We start from the raw sequence: 20,867 nt of genomic DNA, 5'->3' as shown, positions 1-20,867 counted from the left end.
TTCCGCAGAGGTAGTTCTCCAGAGGTAACACACCAAACGTGTGGGACTTCTCTTCTTCTGAACAGCCCTCCGTGTTAAATCCTATCTATCTGTCTCCCTAACTATCCACCTACCCATCTATCTATCTATCATCTCTATTTCTATCTATTATCTATCTTTCTCATGAGGAGAAAGTGTGATCTTCTCAAGGAATAATTACTCAACTTGATCAATTCAAGATTAAATTGAATCTTATGCTTTTCTCTGTTGAGAACTCCTGTCTTTTTGTCTGTTCTTGTATGAGTGGCAGCCAACATTTCCTACCTGGGATTCCCAGGGCTTATATAAAGGGTTTTCCAATGTCGTCATGGATTAAGCTAGAACAACAAAGGGCCTGCACCATCAAGACCTTGTATTGTGAAGCCCAGTATCCAAGTGGAATCTACTGGAAAAGTTCTGTTGGTGTCTTTGTGCGAGATGACTCCCCTGGTACCTCTGTGACAGCATGTGTGGGAACTGGTAACACCTCAAAGGGCTTCTTGTCTGGCTCTGATGGAATGATGTGGCTTCCAGCTCTAAAGACTCCTTTCTTCATTTTCAAACCAAAAAGTTAATTCGGTCAGGTGACAGGTAACAACGGGGAGCACAGTGGAAGAGTCTGTTGCCTGGAGCCTCTTAAACAAAGGGCTTTTGTTATAGTGATTCTAGCTGGTTTTGCTGCTGGGGGAGATTTCCTGACACAGTTCCAACTTTTTTCTCCCTTTCTGTGAAGTGGATTTACATTTCAGAATGTAAATCTGTATATGTGTATGTATATGTAAATATATACATATATCATACGAAGGAGGATTTTTAAAAATTATGAGCAGTAATGCATTTGCTCAAGAATTAGATTGACCCCCCCAACCCTATTGTCATCCCAAAGGCACACCCTCTCCACTTGATTAGTTTAATTTGATTCAGATGGGGAGTGAGAGCCGTGGACACCACCTGTCAATGTCTCTGGAAGTGTTCTGATGGCGCTCACTTTACTGAGAGATTTGCAAAAGATAGATGCTCTCAATGCAGGGTAATTTACAAGCAAGCAGTACCTAATTTCAGGGAAGGTGGGTTACAGAACAACATATCAAAAAGCAAGCATGAGGGAGTTCCCATTGTGGCTCATTGGAAAGGAATCCGACTAGTATCCATGAGGATGCAAATTGGATCCTGGCCTCAATCAGTGGGTCAGGATCCAGCATTGCCGAGAGCTGTGGTGTAGGTCTCAGATACGGCTCGGATCCTGTGTTGCTGTGCCTGTGCCGTAGACGGGCAGCTGTAGCTCCAATTTGACCCCTAGCCTGGGAATTTGCACATGCTGTGGTTGAAGCCCTAAAAAGCCAAAGAGAGAGAGAGAGAGAAAAGAAAGAAAGAGAAAAAAAGGAAGGAAAGAAGAAAGAAAGAGAAAGGAAGGAAGGAAGAAAGGAAGGGGCGGAAGGTCTCTTAGAAGAGTGGACAGATGTAAGCCTGGAATGGGTGAAATGAATAGAGATTCAGAAGGGGAGAGATGGGAGTTAATGACGCCAACACTAAGGAGGGAGATGAGATCAGGAGACCCTTCCCCAGGGTACCCGGTGTCCAATCAGAGACGGAATAGCCCCATCCTAAGATGTTACCTGGGAACTATGTCTGATGTGTTTATTCTGTTTCCATACTGGGGCCCAACTCCAGGATATTTGTTTAACTTTTGTTTTTAATTCACTGTTTTTGTTTTTGTTTTCCTTTGGTCAGTGGAAATGTGTGTGAGTTTCATCCATCATTCCCAAGTTTCTTTTTTTTTTTTTTTTTTTAGTTATGTTCTCTTATTTTCTCCATAGTGTCCCAAAGTTTACTCAAGACTACCCAGGAACATCTTCCCCAAGATCCTGTTAAACGTATGTTGTCATTCACATGAGGGAGGGGAGGAGGGGAGGAGAATGGTGCATTGGTGCATGGCTGGACTGTAACCCCAGCATCCTCACCTTCTTTGCATGGTTTCGTGTGTCTCGAACACCTGCCTTTTAATACAGTTTTGATTTCCATTGCCTTGCTTATAATTACGTCTGATTTTGCCAGAAAATTTCCAGTGTCAGGCCAAGAACTTTGACTAAGCTTCTTCTATTTCTGATCAGTTTCCTTTTATTGAGTGTGTTCCATAAAATATTGTATATGCAACATTATTTTTGTGTTTTATTTGGCATCATTATGTTATTTCCTAAAGCCCACAAGATACCACAATAGCAAGAGCCCACATGTGTAAGTGACTTGTTTCCCAGAAAAATGCTTAATATGCATGCATCGTACTAACTATATGGACTAATACATATGCAGAGGCTTCAGTCATGTGTGTTTCAAGAGAGCTGTTATGCTTTAAGAAGTCAGCAGTCGCTTTTAGAATTCAAGACCTCTTCCTCCTCTCCCTGAATGCTCAATAGTGGGTTACAAGTGCCCAACTTCTGATTTCATCGTTGAGATGTAGAGAAAGAGCTTCCTGTAAAGAAATATTATGGCAACTACATCACAGTATTTGTGCTTTGTGATGACTTCAATTGACCTATCAGTCTAGCCTTGTTTAAAAATGTAGTGTCAAACACACAGATACTCATTTTTGAGTTTGGGCTAGATCCAAAAATAGATCCATCCAGCTTTAGGTTAGGGCTGATATATACCATTGATGCTTGTGGTTGCTGAAGGAAGAGACGCAATTTCAGTTGCAGCTTAGATAAATGAAAATGAGCACTTAGCTATATTATCCGGAAAACAAAAACAAAAACAAACCTAGTCTCACGATTGATGAAGCCAATGATCTTTTCTTAAAAAAAGATACATTAGAGTTGAAAATACGGCAAGTGGGTAATCACAACTAGAAAAACTCGAGAGTTTATACTGGGGATTGATAGTACATTGAGTTACATGGCATGTTGCATTTACTTGGCCTTTTGCAAACATCATTCTTTTTCTCAGGGATGCACTGTGGGCATCTTCCTCATTTCCTCTGTGCATATGAGAAAATGAGGCTTCAAGAGCTTAGTGACCTGTGCCCAGCCATCAAACATGGCAGGACCAGGTTGAAACCGAAATGATATCGTGGCTGTGCGTCACACTCCAAATGACCAATATTGGGATTGACATTGTTTCCTAGGTTAGCAAAATTACAATTGAGGTTCAGAAGACATTTTAAGAATATAGAAAAAATTGTGGCGAGCAGATGACAAATATTAGAAACATTTTTTCCTAAATGCCATGAATACAGCCTTAATCGATGTATTAAATCTTTCCCACCCTTTTGCAAAACAGTCATTATTTTTATTTTGTTTCACTTTATATCCTTTTAAGCATATAAAAAATGTCTTTTTCTGTTTTTATTAATTCCTGGGAATGAGCATTGTCGTCTGATAAATTTATTTTCATGAAGTGCCTGTGCCCTCAATTCTTCCAAACAGACAGAGACCATCTCCTGTGATTTCTCTCTTTCCCAGTAATTTTCTCCATCTACTTGTCATATGTTTGGGATCCTGACACCTTTCCAGTCTAGGAGGGTGAAGTGATTTTGGCAGCTATATTTTCTCATCTACCTACAGAGACTACTCAATCACAGCAAGTGGAGGGTTTTGCAGTGCTAGTACAAACAGACTGGGGAAAGCATATAATTTCTAGTTATTTATAGCCTACACAGCTCTGCTGCCTTATTTATAGTGAAGCTGCACTTGGAATTGAAAACAGTCATGGTCATCTGGAGGTCAGATGCAGATAGCAGACTGGAGTTGGAAAAAACGAGCCAAACTCACAAAGGCGAACAGACCCGGTTGCTTGGCTCCTTCACCAACCTAGGGCCTGCCCTTGGCTCCTTCCTCAACCTAGGGCCAACCGGAGGAGAGCGCCTTTCACGGAGACGGGTGGTCTTGCGGATTTTTCAGTGTCTGAATTGCTTCTGGTCAAATTTAAAATGTGAAATGAACTAGAAGCTTCTTAGGTAAACTGGCAATATGACTGCATGCGTGGAGAAAATGTGTGATGGTCTACGTGCTAAATATAGTCACTTTCGGGAGTTCCCGTCATGGTGCAGCGGAAACAATCCAACTAGGAACCATGAGGTTGCAGGTTCGATCCCTGGCCTCTCTCAGTGGGTTAAGGATCCAGTGTTGCCGTGAGCTGTGGTGTAGGTTGCAGACACAGCTTGGATCTGGCGTTGCTGTGGCTGTGGCACAGGCCGGTGGCTATAGCTCCAATTAGACCCCTAGCCTGGGAACCTCATATGCCACAGGTGTGGCCTGAAAAAGAAAAAAAAAAAAAAAATCTCATGAGACCTGCGTTGCTTTTTCCGACATGAATTTTGTCTGTCCACATGGGTTTGGACGATGCAGGAGTTTCACATTCATTCAGCCCAGTACAGTGTTCATGAACAGGAAAAATGACTATATAAGTGTTTAGTGATAATCTTATGTTTCAGACATGAGGATATGATCGTTGTTTTTCTAGGATTCTTATCCTGAGATTGCCTCTCAAACAGCAAAAAGACTGACATCTTAATGGCTTTTACTCTTACAAAGAGCATGATGCCAATTTCTAGTCAGCTGACTCCACCAAGAGGTCTGGCCAAAAAAGAACCACCACGAACTTGCAGCAAATTTGCCACAAACAGCATCCAACCTGAAGTCTTTCCAGCCTCAACACTATTGCTCCTTAGGGCCGGATAATTCATTGCTGTGGCTGCTGTCCTGTGCGTGGAGGGCGTTTAGCAGCATCTCTGGCCTCTTCCCATGAGATGCCAAGAACACCACCCCAGCTGTGATGACTAAAAACATCTCTACACTTTGCCACGTGTGCTCTGGGGTGAACAAAATGCCCCCCCTGCCCCCCCCCATTGTGAACCTCTGATCTAGATGAGTAATTTGCCCACATAAGATGCAGACAGAACCCGGCTGGTGTAAACAGGTATATTTTCCATAAACTTGAGGGTATGCTGATGTATTAGAATGTCAGAAGCTTCCAGTTCTCAACAGATGTTTGTGAAACTGAATTTGTTAGACCGCTATCCTAAGTCTCCTGATTTGCAAGTGAGGAGAGAAGTTACTGTTGCTCTTCTGACTATAGTATAATTTAGAAGTCGGATAGGTTTTTCTACTCTAATGTAAGCACTACTGGAGAAGCAGAGAATAAACCAGCAAACCCTGGGTTGGAAGTGCGTGGTTTACCTTCTCTGTCAGTTTCACCTTAGTTTCATAGAATCCCAGCATATGCTAGAGAAGTACCCTCTGTAGACAGGCTATGTGTCCTTGCTACACAGGTTACTTGGCATCTAAGCTGCACCGTGGGATCATGTTTATGGCCCAAGGGTCTCTACAGAACTTTAGGTCTGGCCTCATGCAGGATTGGAGAAGGAGTAGGTTGATTTCTATTCACATCAGAATGGCCCAGATATAATGGAACGGAATGGAATGGAACAGAATGGAAAAGAACAGAACACTTCCAGGAGTTCCTGTCAGGGCTCAGAGGAAACAGATTTGACTAGTAACCACGAGGACACAGGTTTGATCCCTGGCCTCCCTCAGTGGGTTAAGGATCGGGAGTTGCTATGGCTGTGGGATAGGCTGGTGGCTCCAGCTCTGATTCAACCCCTAGCCTGGGAATCTCCATATGCCTCGGGTGCAGCCCTAAAAAGACAAAAAAAAAAAAAAAAAAAAAATTCCAGAGAGTACAGAAAGAATTAGAATGTATCCAGTAAGACCAGACCACCATCCCCAGGTTCTAAGGTGGTTTCCTCAGAAGCTCACAGTTTGCAAACTAGCCCACTGTGTGACCTTTTGAATAGAATGTGCCACCTTAGCCCCAAGTTGCAGTGTCCTGTCACAATGCCAAGGCCGTCTGATCTCTGGCCAGACTTGAGTCATTGTTCTTAGCCATACTTGTTCTTCTGATTGTGAAGTAGCAAATATTCCTGTGAGCACATCTCCTGATGCTAATAGAATTCTGACTTTTTTTTGTGAAACTGCCAAGCATTATTAAAAACAATTAAAAGCATTTAAAGATGTGGTGGTGCATTAAATTACATGTCACATCACTGCCAAGACAGTCTATTAAATTGGCAAGTATGAGAAGCCATATCTTTGGTACCCAGAAATAATCAGAATAAAAAAGAATTTTTTTTTCCACCAAGCTATCATAGTAAAAATCCCTAAGAATGAAAAGATTGATTTGCTCAGCAAACAAGCATTTTAAAAAAAGGGGGAGAGTGGCGTTCCCATCGTGGCTCAGTGGAAATGAACCTGAGTAGTATCCATGAGGACGCAGATTCAATCCCTGGCCTCACCCAGTGGGTTAAGGATCTGGCTTTGCCATGAGCTGTGGTGTAGGTCACAGATGTGGCTCGGATCCCACATTGCTGTGGCTGTGGTGTAGGCCAGCAGCTATAGCTCCAATTTGACCCCTAGCCTGGGAACCTCCATATGCTGCAGGTACTGCCCTAAAAAGACCAAAAAAATAAAAAAAAAAAAAAAAAAAGCTCATTTACTAAAAACAATAAAACAAAAACAGCAAAAAAGAATGCTCACTATATATGTGTTCTATTCTTTAGTTATTTCCAAAGAAGAATAAACAGTTTATAGATAGTTAATAGATAAATACAGAGTTAACAAGAACATTCTATAAAAGGCCAGAAAGTCAGTATTTTAGGATCCAATGGCCTCTAAGTACTCAGCTTGGCAGTTGTGATGGAAGAGCATCTCAGACTGTAGATAGATGAATAACTCCAGCTGTGTTACAATAAAACATTATTTACCAAAAGAGACCAGCAAGCCAACCCCTGGTTAAATAAAGTTGTTAGTTTTGAGCCTGAAATGTGCTGGTACCAAGTAAGGTATTTCAAGGCACACCCACAAATAAACCAAATACCCTATTTTCAATAGCTTGACTTTTTTTTTTTTTTTTTGATATGATGAGACTCACCTTGGTGCTGGAATTAAATAACCATATAAAATACAGTGCACACGTGTAGGGCCACATTGCTGTGAAAGGCTGGAGTAGAATGAAATTGGTTTTATCCATAAGACCTCCAGGGAAGTTATCAGTTCCATCACACTTTTATGGCTACCATTTCTATGAAAGGGAACAGTACTGAAGATTTTGACCCTTCAAGCTCATCTGTGGAGCCATTAGCAACTCTGGCAGGTCATCCCTTTATGATAAATTATTAAGGAAGTGAATTATAGCTTCTGACAAAGGAACAAAATGCAATAACTGAAGGTTACAACATCCTAGGTGCCAGTTATTGTTGCTGTTGCTTCACATACATTTTTTTAGATTCAGATTTGGAATCGCTCTTATAATTTTGGTGCATTGTGTTCAACTGAATATAGATATTAATAAGAATAACACCAGCATTCATTCGTTCATACTCATTTCACATATTTGACAAAATTCCCTCATTGGTATGTGTCCATAAGACAAAAAAGAAATGTAGCTTGACTAGAGTAAACACAGCATAGATTACATTTTTATTACCTTATGTCTACAGGATGCAGTGATAGTCTGCCAACTGTGATTGCACTGACTGTAAAATAAGTGCAATACAAGGGGCATGTCTGGGGAAAGTGCCTTTGTTCTTTTTTTTTTTTGTAGAGAGTCTGGTACCACATGTAAGGATCACAAACTTTATCTTCACATTATAAATGTCTCTGCTAACTCGAACTTGATAAATATTTGAATTTAGACTGCATTAGGAATTTTTAGTTATTTTGCATTAGAGAACTAGAGAGGCATGGCTTTTTTTTTTTTTTTTGTCTTTTTTTTAAAGCTGGGGCGGGGCAGTCTGTAAGCTCTGCCATGTTGAGAGATGAAATATCCGCATCAAATATGGATAACATATTTTACAGGTTTATATTTCCTATATATAAACTATCCCCCTGCCACCTCTCACATGTATCACAACCATTTCGTGTGACAGCATTGCTAGCTCTGTATAAAATAGGATTCTCAATGATAAGGCAATGACTGTATAGATCTTCATTTACTTTTATATTCTGTTGGCAATGCTCTAGAGATAAATTGCCTTTTTGCTGATGAAAGGGGACCAACCAAATAGTCTTGGTAGCATCTAACAGTATATGTCGACTCAGTACCATTCGTAGTCCCCTGTTTAGGGAAGTAGCCAGAGCTGTTACTCTTTGCTTCCTGAGCCCATTAGGACCTTAAAAGTATGTGTCACCCTAGAGATTGAGAAAAGAAACAAATACCAAATGATGGGGCAGTTTTCCACGATCCCACTATTCTTGCTGTCTTTAGTATGAATATGAAAGGGAGTATTTGCAGTGTTTACAAAATCAGAACCAAAATGAGCCTTTGGTGCATTTGCTGTTATATTTGATGGTGTCACTGATACAGCGGTCCTCCACCTGGGCCAAAAAGCAATCTCTACCTCGTTCTCAAGACAATGGCAGTCTTTATTTTGAACTTCCCTTCAAGTTACTAAGTTTTCTAGGGGGAAAGACAGGAATGAAAGTGTTTCCTTGGCATCATGCCACCAGCGATGGTGGTGTATTGTGTGGCAGGAGCATTGGGTGCAGCACCAGGGTTCATTAATAAATTGAAAGCAAACCTGCTTCCCATCCCCCAACTGTTTCCACACCTCAAAAAATAAAGCTCTGGCTGCTACTAAGAGGGAGATTATAGTGTGCAGGGCAAGTGTTGTGACAGGCATCGGTGTGTCATTATCAAAACTGAAATGAACCTTCATTGACAGGTGTAAACAGTTTCTCCCTTAGTATCAGTTACTAATTTCTCCCTTAGCATCTGATTACCTAGGGTTCAGGAGACAGCAAGTTATGGGGTGAGAGAAGAGAGGAATCTGTGATCCTTCTCGTGTCTCTGTGTGTGACTGTTGGGGGGTATCTTTGTTCCACGGGAACCCCTCACCCCCTCCCTGCTGCATTTCCAAGCCATCCCCGTCTTCCTCTTTCACTCTTCAAAGATCACCTTCCTTCTGCTTTGTCCCTTCACAGACAGAATGATCCTTTGAAAACACATCACATCACTCTTTTTCACTCCCCAGAACAACCCACGTGGGCTCCTCCCAGTCCTTATCGTGGTTTCAAGGCCCTTCACGATCAGTCCTCATTTCCTTTCTGCCTCTCTCACTACTCCCTCTATGGCTTCCTCAGCTCTGGTCACACAGCCCTTGCTCATCTTGGAATTTGCCAGGCTAATTTCTACATCTGCCTGTTCATCCAGCAGGTAACTGGGAAGGGAGGCTTCCGTTCAGCTGTTTGTCTAAACGTTTCCTTCCTGGCCACCTCCTTACGGCTGCGGTGTCTCTCCTCCTTTTTCTGGCACTCTGGTTTCTTCTTAATCCTGTTCCATCTTTCTTCTCTTCCATAATAGAAATCACACTCTAACAATGTGATTTATTATTGTGTGTGTGTGTGTGTGTGTGTGTGTGTGTGTGTGTGTGTGTATGATGGTTGTTTCTTTCACTAAAACGTAATTCCACAGGTCAGGGGTCTTTGTTTCACTCACTGGTGTCTCCTAAATGCCTGACAAGTCCTAGGGGCTGTATATTTGTTGAATGGAGGAGTAAAGAAATGAACAAGCACACTCCAGGCAGCAGAGTCTACATCCAAAATGCTGTTCAGCTTCTCTGACCTCCCAGGGCTGCAAAAAAGAAAAAAGGGACAAAGCCTATAGCAAAAGCATCAGTCACCCAGGATGCCACTGAATTTTTGAAAGCAGTGTGTTCACCTTGAAACAATAATGTGCTATGAACGGGGACTGCAGTTCTGTCATTGTGGTTTTTTTCTTTTTATTCTTTTTTCTTTTTAGGGCCGCATACGTGGCATATGGAAATTCCCAAGCTAGGGGTTGAATTGAAGCTGCAGCTGAGGCCTAAGCCACAGCCACGGCAACACTGGATCTGAGCCGCATCTGTGACCTGTGCTGCAGCTTGCAGCCACTCGGGATCCTTAACCCACTGAGTGAGGCCAGGGATCAAACCATATCCTCATGGACACTATGTCGGGTTCTTAACCCGCTGAGCCACGATGGGAACTCCTCTGTTGCATCTTTTCATTCGCTATTATATTAGATGCCCATTCTTGGTATTAAAAGTTACATGTCTTACTATATTTTATAAGACTGCTTGGAGACTAGACTAAGAAAATCAACAGAAGGTCATTTAAAAGTTAAAAAGCCCATGCATGTGACAGTGTGAGTGCTGTTGATGACTCGGCAGCTGGAGGTCAAAACCTAAAGCTGAAGATGTTTAACCCTGAATGGAAGCCTGGTTTTCTGCAGAAGAGTGAATAGACCCATTGAGCATGCTTGCAGAAGGCACAAGTGAGCATGTTTGACCCAAGGCCAAAGGCTGAAAAAAAAAAGATCATTCAGATTCAACTCTGTGGGCTCTTTCTCCTGACCCCATTTCATCCTCCTCCTTCTTCTTCATTGAAGATGGGAGCTCATTTACTAGATAGCATTCAGAACAGGAAAATATTTGTTAGAAAAGAGACTGGCGGTTATCATAGCAAAGCATATCTTTTGCCAATACAGGATGTTCAGTAGCAAACCAAACCTTTTTTGGGACCCCAGACGTGTCAAATGGATTAGCCCCTTACCACTCCATATTATTAACTTGATAGCTTTAAATACAACTTTATGAGGTTTACCTAGTCCTAAATTCAGACTCACTGTGTGTGGGTCCAGGGATGTGAATGAGGGTGTTACATGAGAGTGTAAGTGTAATATGGTAATAATGTCTTGGTCTCCCTACCTGCTAAATGAGGACACACGTAAAGTTCCTACGTAGTAGATGCTAATGAATGAAGGCTATTATTTGCCCGACCTGGAAATCTGAGCCCCTGTCACAGTTTCTAAGGAACCTTAGAGGTCTCTGAACAGGATAAGTGCATTGTAGTAGCTTAAAAAAAAAAAAAAAACCTCCTAAAGCCAAAGCCAATTTGTTTCTAACAGTGACCCATGTTTGAAGTGACCTAGGATATACAGCTTCCTGTTCCTTTGTGTCCTGGAACACACCTGACATTCCCTGAGCCACGCCTTTCCCAAAAGAAAGCACCTCGAAAGGGTAAGGGCATTAGGGCACAGGTTTTCCTAGCTCTGCCCATGTCCTTTTTGTCATGTCTCTGGCTTACTGTGGACATGATCACAAGATGACAGCTGGTCCTGGTATGACCCTGTCTTTAGGATGGAGGAAAATTCAGGAAATCGTAGCTGAGCTTTCTGTACAATTGCCTCACAAAATGTTCTCCCCTTAACTGTATTCAATATCTTGCAATTACCTATAATGGAAAATAATCTGAAAAAATATATATGCATATATGTAATTGAATCACTTTGCTATGCAACTTTAAAACAATATCATAAATCAACTATATTTCAATTGATTATATTTCAATTTATAATCTACCCTTAGACTTATGTTTCCCAGTCTCTAGAATGATGAGAAATAAATGTCTGTTGTTTAAGCCCCCCCCGCCCCTGCAAAAAAAAAAAAAAAAATCTTCCCTTTTCCCCATCAGCTGGAGGACAGTGATAATAAAATACTAAATTCATTCAAAAATATGAGCTTGTACCGTCTTTCTTCTTTCCTTGACTGGACAGTGATCTGGTTTGCTGACTGGGGTATGAATACAGGAAATATTCAGTTACTTACACTAATTGAGATGGGGAGTTAGTAGGAGTAACTAAAATGTTTGAATTAAAGATTAAATGAAAGACAGCTTCTCTCAAAGTCCTCAAGGAAGGAAGTGTCAGGGATCACTAACAAGGGATTTACTGAAAAATATTTCTGATTAAATGGAATAAATCTGTAACACGGGATTTTTATTTATTTCCTTGTTTCTAGATAGTAAGTTTTAATACTTAAAACATTCTTTATCCCATTATATACCTCATATGCTCATTTTTATTTTTCTTTTATTCTTAATATTTCAACTTAGACGAATGAGAGTATAGTGACTCAGATTTTAGTGTTTCTTGCCTAAAACAGTAGATTTGCAAATTAGAAGAACTGGAGAAAACTGTAATAAGCGTTGGTTTTATGGTTCCTACCATAAACCTTCCTACTTATATAGTAACTTTTACGATTTCATTTTTCCAAAGAGGGTGCTGTGCTATGGTTACACCTTCCAGCCGATGGCCATTTTGATCTGTGAATATGACCCCAAACATTTATCCATTTTCATTTGCCCAAAATGCAAAATATAGTTTGACTAACTTTATCATTCTACAGATTGTACTATGCCAAAAGAACTTTAACTTGTTCTCATATGAGCTCCACCAGTAAAGATGAGAAAATGATTAAAATCATGGGGAAAAATACCACTTCCATGGTCCAGTGGGAAAAATGATTAGGTTAAAATACATGCACATTGGTTTGCTTCAGTGGATACAGCAAAACATTTACCTGCATTTTTTTAACAAAAAATCTTTAGTGTAAAATTATTTTTCCATCTTAAAAATTGACACATTTTCAATAATTTCAGCCTTTTATACAGATCATAAGAAGGTTGTTTTTTTTTTTTTTTTTTTTTTTAGAAAATACGTAGTACTTTTCCTATCCATGGTACCTCATGGTCCAACGTGTAATTCATTTTCAGTGGACGTGAAATAGAAGTAGCTGGTTTTTCCTGTGTTAGCATACGCTCTAAGATTTGAATTGGGATGTAACAGTGAGCAAAGGAGGGAAGGGCACTAGCATGAATAAAGTGTCCTGTGTCACCTTTTCTGCAGGGTGGCATTTCATTTTCCCAGCACTCCTAGTCTGCTGTTGACATGTTATCACCACTTGATAGATGAAAAAACTGGAACATAGCGGGCTGAAGTTACTGCCCTGGACCACAGCTTATCTGAGAAACACAAACCAAGGTGTGATTGATCAAGGTGTGCCTGATTGCTCTTTCCTTCTTCCTTCCTTGTGTTGCTGAAAGACACACTTCCTTGTCTGTTCCATAGAGGATGGATCAGTTGTCTTTCAATATGTATGCCTTGTGCCAGAACCACATGACACCCAAAACCCCCCAGTATTTTGAAGATAGATCCCAGGAATATGTCATGCCTCCTTCCTTATACTTTAGAGCATTATCTAGATTGACAACTAAACTGCTTTTAGTCCAAAAAAAAAAATTGTTAAACAGTGATTGGACTAGAAGGGAGATCAGAATGAATAGTTCTCTTTAAGATTATATTCAGGGAGTTCCCGCTGTGGCTCAACGGAAATGACTCTGACTAGTATCTATGAGACGCAGGTTCAATCCCTGGCCTCGTTCAGTGGATTAAGGATCTGGCATTGCTTTGAGCTGTGGTGTAGGTCTCAGACATGGCTAGGATGCTGTGGCTGTGGCATAGGCCAGCAGCTAGAGCTCTGATTCAATCCCTAGCCTGGGAACCTCCACGTGCCACAAGTGCAGCCCTTAAAAGATTAAAAAAAAAAAAAAAAGATTAAATTCATTCTTTAATCATACAACAAGAAAGTCTTGTTTTGGTTCAAATCTTGGAGCCTTTAGATTGGAAACAAAGCAGACATTTTCTTGAAACGTGTGTAAAAGACAATTTTACTGTTTAGTTTCAAAATGACCCAGCAATTAATTCTTCTCATTTAAGTTCTTTTGGGGATATTCTCTCTCAAACATAATAGTCGAATAATTAGATAAGATTAGTGAAGATGAATACTTAGAACACAGGCGATAGTTGAATGATTTTTTTGAATAAAACACTAAAATTGGTTTGACCTGAGAACATAGTAAAAATACCTCATTTCATTTTTGAGGTTTAGCATGGTTTTTTCTTTAAATCAAATGCTTGGGTTTTTTTTTTCATCTTAGGTTTTTTTTTTTAATAAAGTCATAAATGCTCTGAATTCTCACTAGTCATTACAGATCTTTTATAAAAGTGCTGCTATAGGCTTTGTAATTCACTTGGCTCATGAGTTTCAGACATTTTTGCTTTATAGTACACTTCAATTTTATGGGTATTTATTTTTCCACATAATATAGCAGTATATGTTGCAACTCAGTAATATTACTCTGCAGTATTAGTGGGATTCAAAATAGAATCGCTTTCTTTTTCACAACTAGTATAATGAACTGGTTGACTGTTGCCAACTTTGTGAAGGCAGAAAGGTCCTTTTGTGGTTTCAGAAAGAGTGTATTGATGTTTATGACACTTTTGGTAACATTTCAAATACTTTCTCACAAGCTCTCTAAAAATACAGTGTAGAATTGTCTTCACGCTGAGGTACATGTATTCTGTAATAAACTGAATTTTGAGATTTCTTTGGGTTTTTTTTTTTTTTTTTTTTCAGGAATCTTATGATATTGATACCACCCCTTACTTTCAAGATTACACACATTCATTTAACAAAGCATAGGGATTTGGTGCAACATGTCTGTATGAAACACCAACTACCTTTGCTCTATGAATGCTCATTTTGCAAAGAATTCTAAATATAATCGGATAATCGGAGAATGGACTCTTTTCAAGATTTCCCTTCACCCCATCCTTGAAAGGGGGGAAGGACATCCTTCACGTGCTGGGAAATGTCTCGTGATCTCTTAAACGGCATTAACATCTTGTATGTGCTTCTCTACTAAATTCTTTGTTCTGGAATAAACGGAAAATAGGGCTTTCTTTGAAATGACTCTTCTGAACTCTACTCTAATTCCCTTCCTTCTTTATAGTTCCTACAACAGCAGCCAGCACCCCAGATGCCGTTGACAAGTATCTTGAGACACCTGGAGATGAGAACGAACATGCGCATTTCCAGAAAGCCAAAGAGAGGCTGGAGGCCAAGCACCGCGAGAGAATGTCCCAGGTAAGCGTCCCGTCCTTCAACCCTGCAATACTGGGGAATCTGGGTTTACCTCTGCCTCGCACTCTTCCAAGGGGCCCCTGTGGTTGGTGAATGCCTAGGGGTGGATAAGGCTCTTTTTAATTTTATCCAGCTCTTAAAGATTTTTTGATTTTAAATGTTTGCTATAAGGGCACCGGTTTGGGGCTTTTTACATTCTCCTTGAAGATGTCACCTAGAAAGATTCAGGTACAGTAAGGTGTAAGATTTTGTAAGCACAGGCGAAGTTATGGCCACACCCTTCTTGATGGTTTTGTCACGTTGTACATAGGGTGGTCCTGTAACCACGGTGGTGTAAATTAAAATCCCTTAAGATGTTTTTAGCAAAGACGAATATTTTATATTAAATACCAAATTATTAAATTTCTTACAGAGTTAATTCATAGGACCATAGGAGCTGAAAACCAAAGTGAACTGTAAGGATAATTTCCTCCACTTCCATAAATGATAGATAATGCAGTAAAGATTCAAGAGTTTGGCTTTTCCCACTCTAGAACCAAGCATGTTAAATAACACAGAGAGGCATTTGGAACCCAAGCCTTTCTTGCTCCTAGTATGATGCCCTTTACACTGTGCTGCAAACTCTGGGTCGTTTTTTTTAATCACATACTTTATGAGACAAATTGAAAAATTGAGTTGTATCCAAAATACGGCTAATTTATATGTAATATTATCAACCAAAGTTTAAGCTATGCCCAGTACCAGGTGCCACATGTTCTGTTAGAGGTGGGTAATACCGAGAATTTCAGCCCTTTCTCGGATTCTTCATTCACACTTTCATTCATGCATTCATTCAATAAATATGTATCCAGCGCTTACTTCAATCACTATTCCAGCTCATAGTTTATACCCTTTAGAGTGAACATGAGGAAATAATAGGAAAAGTCAAATTTAGGAAAACGTAAAGAAGGAAAGAAGAAACATCTTCCCAGTATGCATTGGTCATTTTGATCCTATTAATAAAAATAATTTCAAATACTCTGTTTCAGATGTTATAAATCTCTCCTAGAATGGTAACTTAATTTTACTTTAGCACATCTGTGTGAGCCATGATTTAGTTCACATCTTTTAGTCATTATTTACGTCTGAGATAATTTAAGGGATGTTATCCTGGAGCAAAGAATGTTGTCTGTTAGATTCCAGTGGTCATAGGAAAGCGAGATGCCCGAGATCAACATTTATCATCCTAATCTATGATACTGAATTCCGGGGACTGTTTGACTTTGAACTTGCCTGCCTCTTAAATCTCTCTGTATTAGTTGTCATTTTCTCTGCATGAAACAGCCAAGTCTTTGAAGATCCATAAATCTGGAGGATACTGTTACTTCTGTGCCTGCAGTGCAAAATTGCTTTATAACACTACATGGGGCCACTATGAAGTCCAAAGCCTGAGAATTTTTCATTAGAAGATTTCAGTCTTTTAAAAATGATTTTTATTACAGTCTGTGTTATTATTTATTTTCTTACAAACGCAGAAGATATGGTTTTTGGTATTTGAGGCTTTTTTGTTGTTGAGGCTCACGGTAAATAACTCTATACTTGGAGATTGCTGCTGTTTTGTGTTATGAATAGTATCCAGCAAATATAAAAATCCATGTAATCATTTATTACATATGATTTTAATGTTTTAATATATCCTTAAGATTCTTCAAATTGCAAGTTGGCCTTTCACTACATTTATTATTTTTGAGATAAGCATCAGCCTCTTAAGAACAGCCTTTTCTCCTGTCACCAAATATAAATAAACTTAGCTCACATGGATTTGCCATTTTGTAATGGCAAATTTGGCCACGGGGGACAAAAGCATGGTCTTTAGAGCCACAAAGATCTTGGTTTATATCCTTCTTTCTCCATTTTTTTCCCTGCATGACTTTGAGCAGGCAACGTAACCTGGTCCGTAAAATGGGAATGGCCATGCCTAATCTCGCAGGCTGATGTGAGGAATCAATTAAACGAGATAGATTTTTGTAAAGCTCTTAATACTGGATCTGGTTTTTAGCAGGTCATCAGTGATGTCATCTGTTATCAGTGGACCTCAGTGGAAGCCTTTGTTCAAAGGGCAATGCTAAGCCCACAGTGTGTGTTTTATCTTTCAGTTAGTAGGGCTACTGTGATGGCGTAGGTAAATTGTTTTACTTGCAACGGTATAGGATATTATTAAATTTCTCTGCAAATCGAACTTTTATTTCATTTCCATGGGAATGCTTATTTTTCAACTCATTAGCTAAATAAACCTCCTTAGTAATTCCATGGATTCCCTGGCTCAAAGCTGAAAGCCCAGGTCCTGAATATACAAAGGAGATGGTGCAAATGTCGATGTCACTCAGGAAGTCAGTTTTCTGCCTTCCAATAAAACATTCCACTTTTCCCTCACACTCATTTTGAGGTTCCTTATCTGAAGAATTCATGGTAGAATACTGCCACTGTGAACATTCTCGAAGCAGGAAATCGAGATCTTTTTATTGCAAGGCCTAGCTCACCTGTAACACAAAAGTGATCTTCAATAAAAATACCCCATCTCACAAGTGCCCTTCGTTAACTCTTGGAGCCACCAAAGCATCTGGGGCAATGTTTCTTTCTGTTTTCTGTTGTTCATAGCAGACAGGCATTTTCCCCAATTTTGCTGTGGACTCGTTAGGTTATTTTTCATATGCTCGTCACTGGTAATAGAAAATTCAGTCCATCCTTTTTTCCCCATAATTTCATGAAAACAACATGGGGAAACTTGTCTTGGATTTTATACAACAAGCCAATGCTAATAGACAATAAAGTAGTTGCAAACTGACATGATGACTTGATCATGTTCTCAAAGAACTTCTCTCTCTGTAGTTATTTATTCCAAGGCTCTTTTTTTTTTTTTTTTTTTTTGGTGCTGTCTTGAAGGATGTCAGAAAAAAATCAATTCCTTGGGAATAAATACCTAAAAATAACAGGCTCTTATTGTACAGAAATCAAGTTCTCCTGTGCTTTATATGCCCACAAAGTAGGCAAGTACACAGCTGTCAATCCACCATTGTTTTACTTACTGGATCTTGCTGTTCTTTACATTACCTAGCTCAGGTATGAACTACACCTAAAATAAAACAAAACAAAACAAAAAACCTCTACTTGACAGTGAGTAGTACCCTTGAAAAGGAAAAGGAAGCCGTAGGTGGTAAGAATCAAATTTCATTTCCTTTCAACAACATACACAGCTGCAGACTTTTCCTCTTTGCATTCAGATCAGCGGGTGAACTTCTCTTGGAGAAATCCTGGGTGAATGTCTTGGATGAGAAAAGGAAGCCTTTTTTTCCTACAGCACAGATTAGCCTGGTTCCTAAATTAGTGTCACTTGCCGAAGAATACTTTTTGCGGCATTCAGAACGTTATAATGTGTACATTCTTGGAATTTCTGGAGAGATCTAGCATATTCTCTGCTGTGTGTGATGTGAGTTGGCAAGCAAAGTCTTCTAATTGCCCCTCAGGTCTTCAGTGAGTGGATCTTGGGATTTCTGACAACGAAGGTCTTCTTTTCCTTCCTTCATGATGTGCTTTTCAGCATTGTGTTCCCAGCATGTGTACATATGTACAAAGTGTTATAGATGCTTTTTCTCCCTTCGAACTGTTTGGAAAATAAACAGCTTGAAATTTTATAACTTGCTTTCTTTCACAAAAGCCAAAAACCAACGTGTTCAGCTTAATATTGGGAAACCCTGTTTGGGAAAATACGTGCCTTTTATGAATCTTTGACATGTGTGCACATCAAATAAAGCACCTTTCAGCCATTTCTCAGGAAAGGAAAAAAAGAGAGAGACCAACTTTGTTTTAAAGGGCCACATTCCAGCAATAAATGTGAACATTTATGTTTATTATACTGCTGTGATAGATTTATTTTCATCTTGGTGGGAGGTCAGATATTGAGATAGGAATGGAACATCAGAGTTCTTTTAATGTTTAAAATGTCAAAGAGAGAAGAAAAACAGTCTTCTCTCTCCGTGGAAAAAAATCTGATGGTCTTCCATGATTTCCTTACTTTACAGGTCATGAGAGAGTGGGAAGAGGCAGAACGTCAAGCAAAGAACTTGCCTAAAGCTGATAAGAAAGCAGTGATCCAGGTAAAACCTGAGCCCTTTCTGCACCAAGCAGCACATGCCAACAACCCTTGTGCACTGAGTGCTTACACCTTTTCCAGCATCTACTGGGACCACATGCATGATTGTTCGTATTTCCCTCAACTTAAACTATTTTTTATCATTGATAATTCACTTGCATAAACCTTGCCTTATATTTGCTCCCAATTAGCTCAAGTTACAATTCATTTCTATAAAACTCATGTTGTTACTTAAAGTCTACTTTTTTATCAATGATCTATCTTTTGCTACCTTCTTCCCCATAGCAAATTTACAGGATACTTTGAATTTTTGATTAGAACCCCTCTCATAATTACCTTAAGTAGATTGTGAGATGATCAATATTCATGTTCTTAAAGTACTTTGAGTAAGAGGGGAATTTTTTAAATAGGCATGTAATTTAGACTTTTGAGAATACATAAATTTACCTTACATTATGGCTAGTCAGATCAATTTTCAGGGACCACGTACAATAATGATTTACATTGAGGAAGTAGATCTGGGGATGGAAAGCAGAGACAGCAGGGGAACCCATAAAACATGCAGAATTGGTCAAAAGGTTGGAAGGATTGAAATCTTTGAACAAAATGAAATACGGCATCTCTTTTAAAAGACTTGAATTTGCTGTCCCATCCAATTTGCCTGCTTCCCAATTGACACACATCTGTGTTTGTGATGCAGCATTTCCAGGAGAAAGTGGAGTCTCTGGAGCAGGAAGCAGCCAACGAGAGGCAGCAGTTGGTGGAGACGCACATGGCCAGAGTGGAGGCCATGCTTAACGACCGCCGGCGCCTGGCCCTGGAGAATTACATCACGGCTCTTCAGGCTGTTCCTCCTCGGGTAGGCTTCCCTTCACGACCCGGGCAAGGCAGGCAGTAGGCATGGGGGCAATGCCAAGAGCATCGTCATTCACAGGTTCAACCCCAGACTGTTTTTTGTTAGAAGGTTAAAAGTCACAGGCGGTTGCCTGTACAGAGCCATCTCTGCACAATAGACACACACCTTTCCATGGAGGAGTGAGACAGGCTTTCCAGGGAATCAGTGCAAGACCTGATTTGAGCTGATACACCTGGACGGTGACAATGCATGGTACAGTTGAAGTCAGGGAACCACAATATCTGAAAGGACTTTAGATCTAACGTGGCCCAGCCACCTGCCCCTGCCCACTTGATGTAACTGAGGTCAGAAAAAGCCAAGATCTGGCCCAGGTTGTAAGGATTTTTGGTGCAGTAACAAGAACTAGAACTCAAATTTCCTGCTCAGTGCAGCAGCCATGTTCTCTGGGGATAGGAACCCTACTTAGTCATAATGTCCATAGCAGGGGGGCTTATTTTGTGCTGTTCAGGGATAAATGCTCAGAAAGGCTTACCAAGCAGTGCATAGATCTCACTGAGGCTTCATGGAAGAGCTTACTTGGAATGTAAGGAGCGTTCTGAGCATGGTGTGTGTACATCATGTCTGCTTGTTCTATTCATTATTGATTAAGGGATATGGAAATCAACAATTATCATGGATTGGTCTCTTACTCATGAGATGCCATCAGGTTTTGCTTTGTGTATTTTGAAGCTCTGTTTTTAGGTGCATAAACATTCAGTGTTATGTCCTCTTTCAGTGCCCCCCCCAATCATTTATGAAATGACCTTGTTTACCTGTAGTAATATGTTTTGCTCTGAATTTACTATGTCTGATGTTAATTAAGCTACTCTAGCTTTCTTTTGACTAATGTATCATAATGTATAGTTTTTCTATCCTTGTGCTTTTGGTTGTGTTTCTGTATTTGAAGTACCTTTCTTGTAGGTAGCTTCTATTTGGGTCTTGCCCTTTAATTGAAAAAATGTTCAGCGAAGTTATTGATATGGTTATGTGTAAATCTTTCATCTTGCTCTTTGTGTTCTATTTGTCCTATC

General features: G+C 39.9%; 1 protein-coding gene across 8 annotated transcripts in view; it reads left to right on the top strand.

Moving 5' to 3' along the window:
• Positions 1-20,867, top strand: part of APP (amyloid beta precursor protein) — a 281,267-nt gene that overhangs the window by 172,955 nt on the left and 87,445 nt on the right. For 4 of the 8 annotated variants that reach the window (XM_005670302.3, XM_021068567.1, XM_021068568.1 and 1 more), the window contains 4 exon segments: positions 1,836-1,892; positions 14,682-14,815; positions 18,871-18,945; positions 19,642-19,800. In XM_005670302.3, the coding sequence (XP_005670359.1) occupies positions 1,836-1,892; positions 14,682-14,815; positions 18,871-18,945; positions 19,642-19,800 (425 nt within the window). 8 annotated transcript variants of the gene reach the window in all.

The sequence above is a fragment of the Sus scrofa genome, chromosome 13 (assembly GCF_000003025.6).
Source record: "Sus scrofa isolate TJ Tabasco breed Duroc chromosome 13, Sscrofa11.1, whole genome shotgun sequence".
Taxonomy (NCBI): domain Eukaryota; kingdom Metazoa; phylum Chordata; class Mammalia; order Artiodactyla; family Suidae; genus Sus; species Sus scrofa.
Note: the sequence above shows the minus strand (reverse complement) of the source record. Positions and strands in the feature narration are given on the sequence as shown.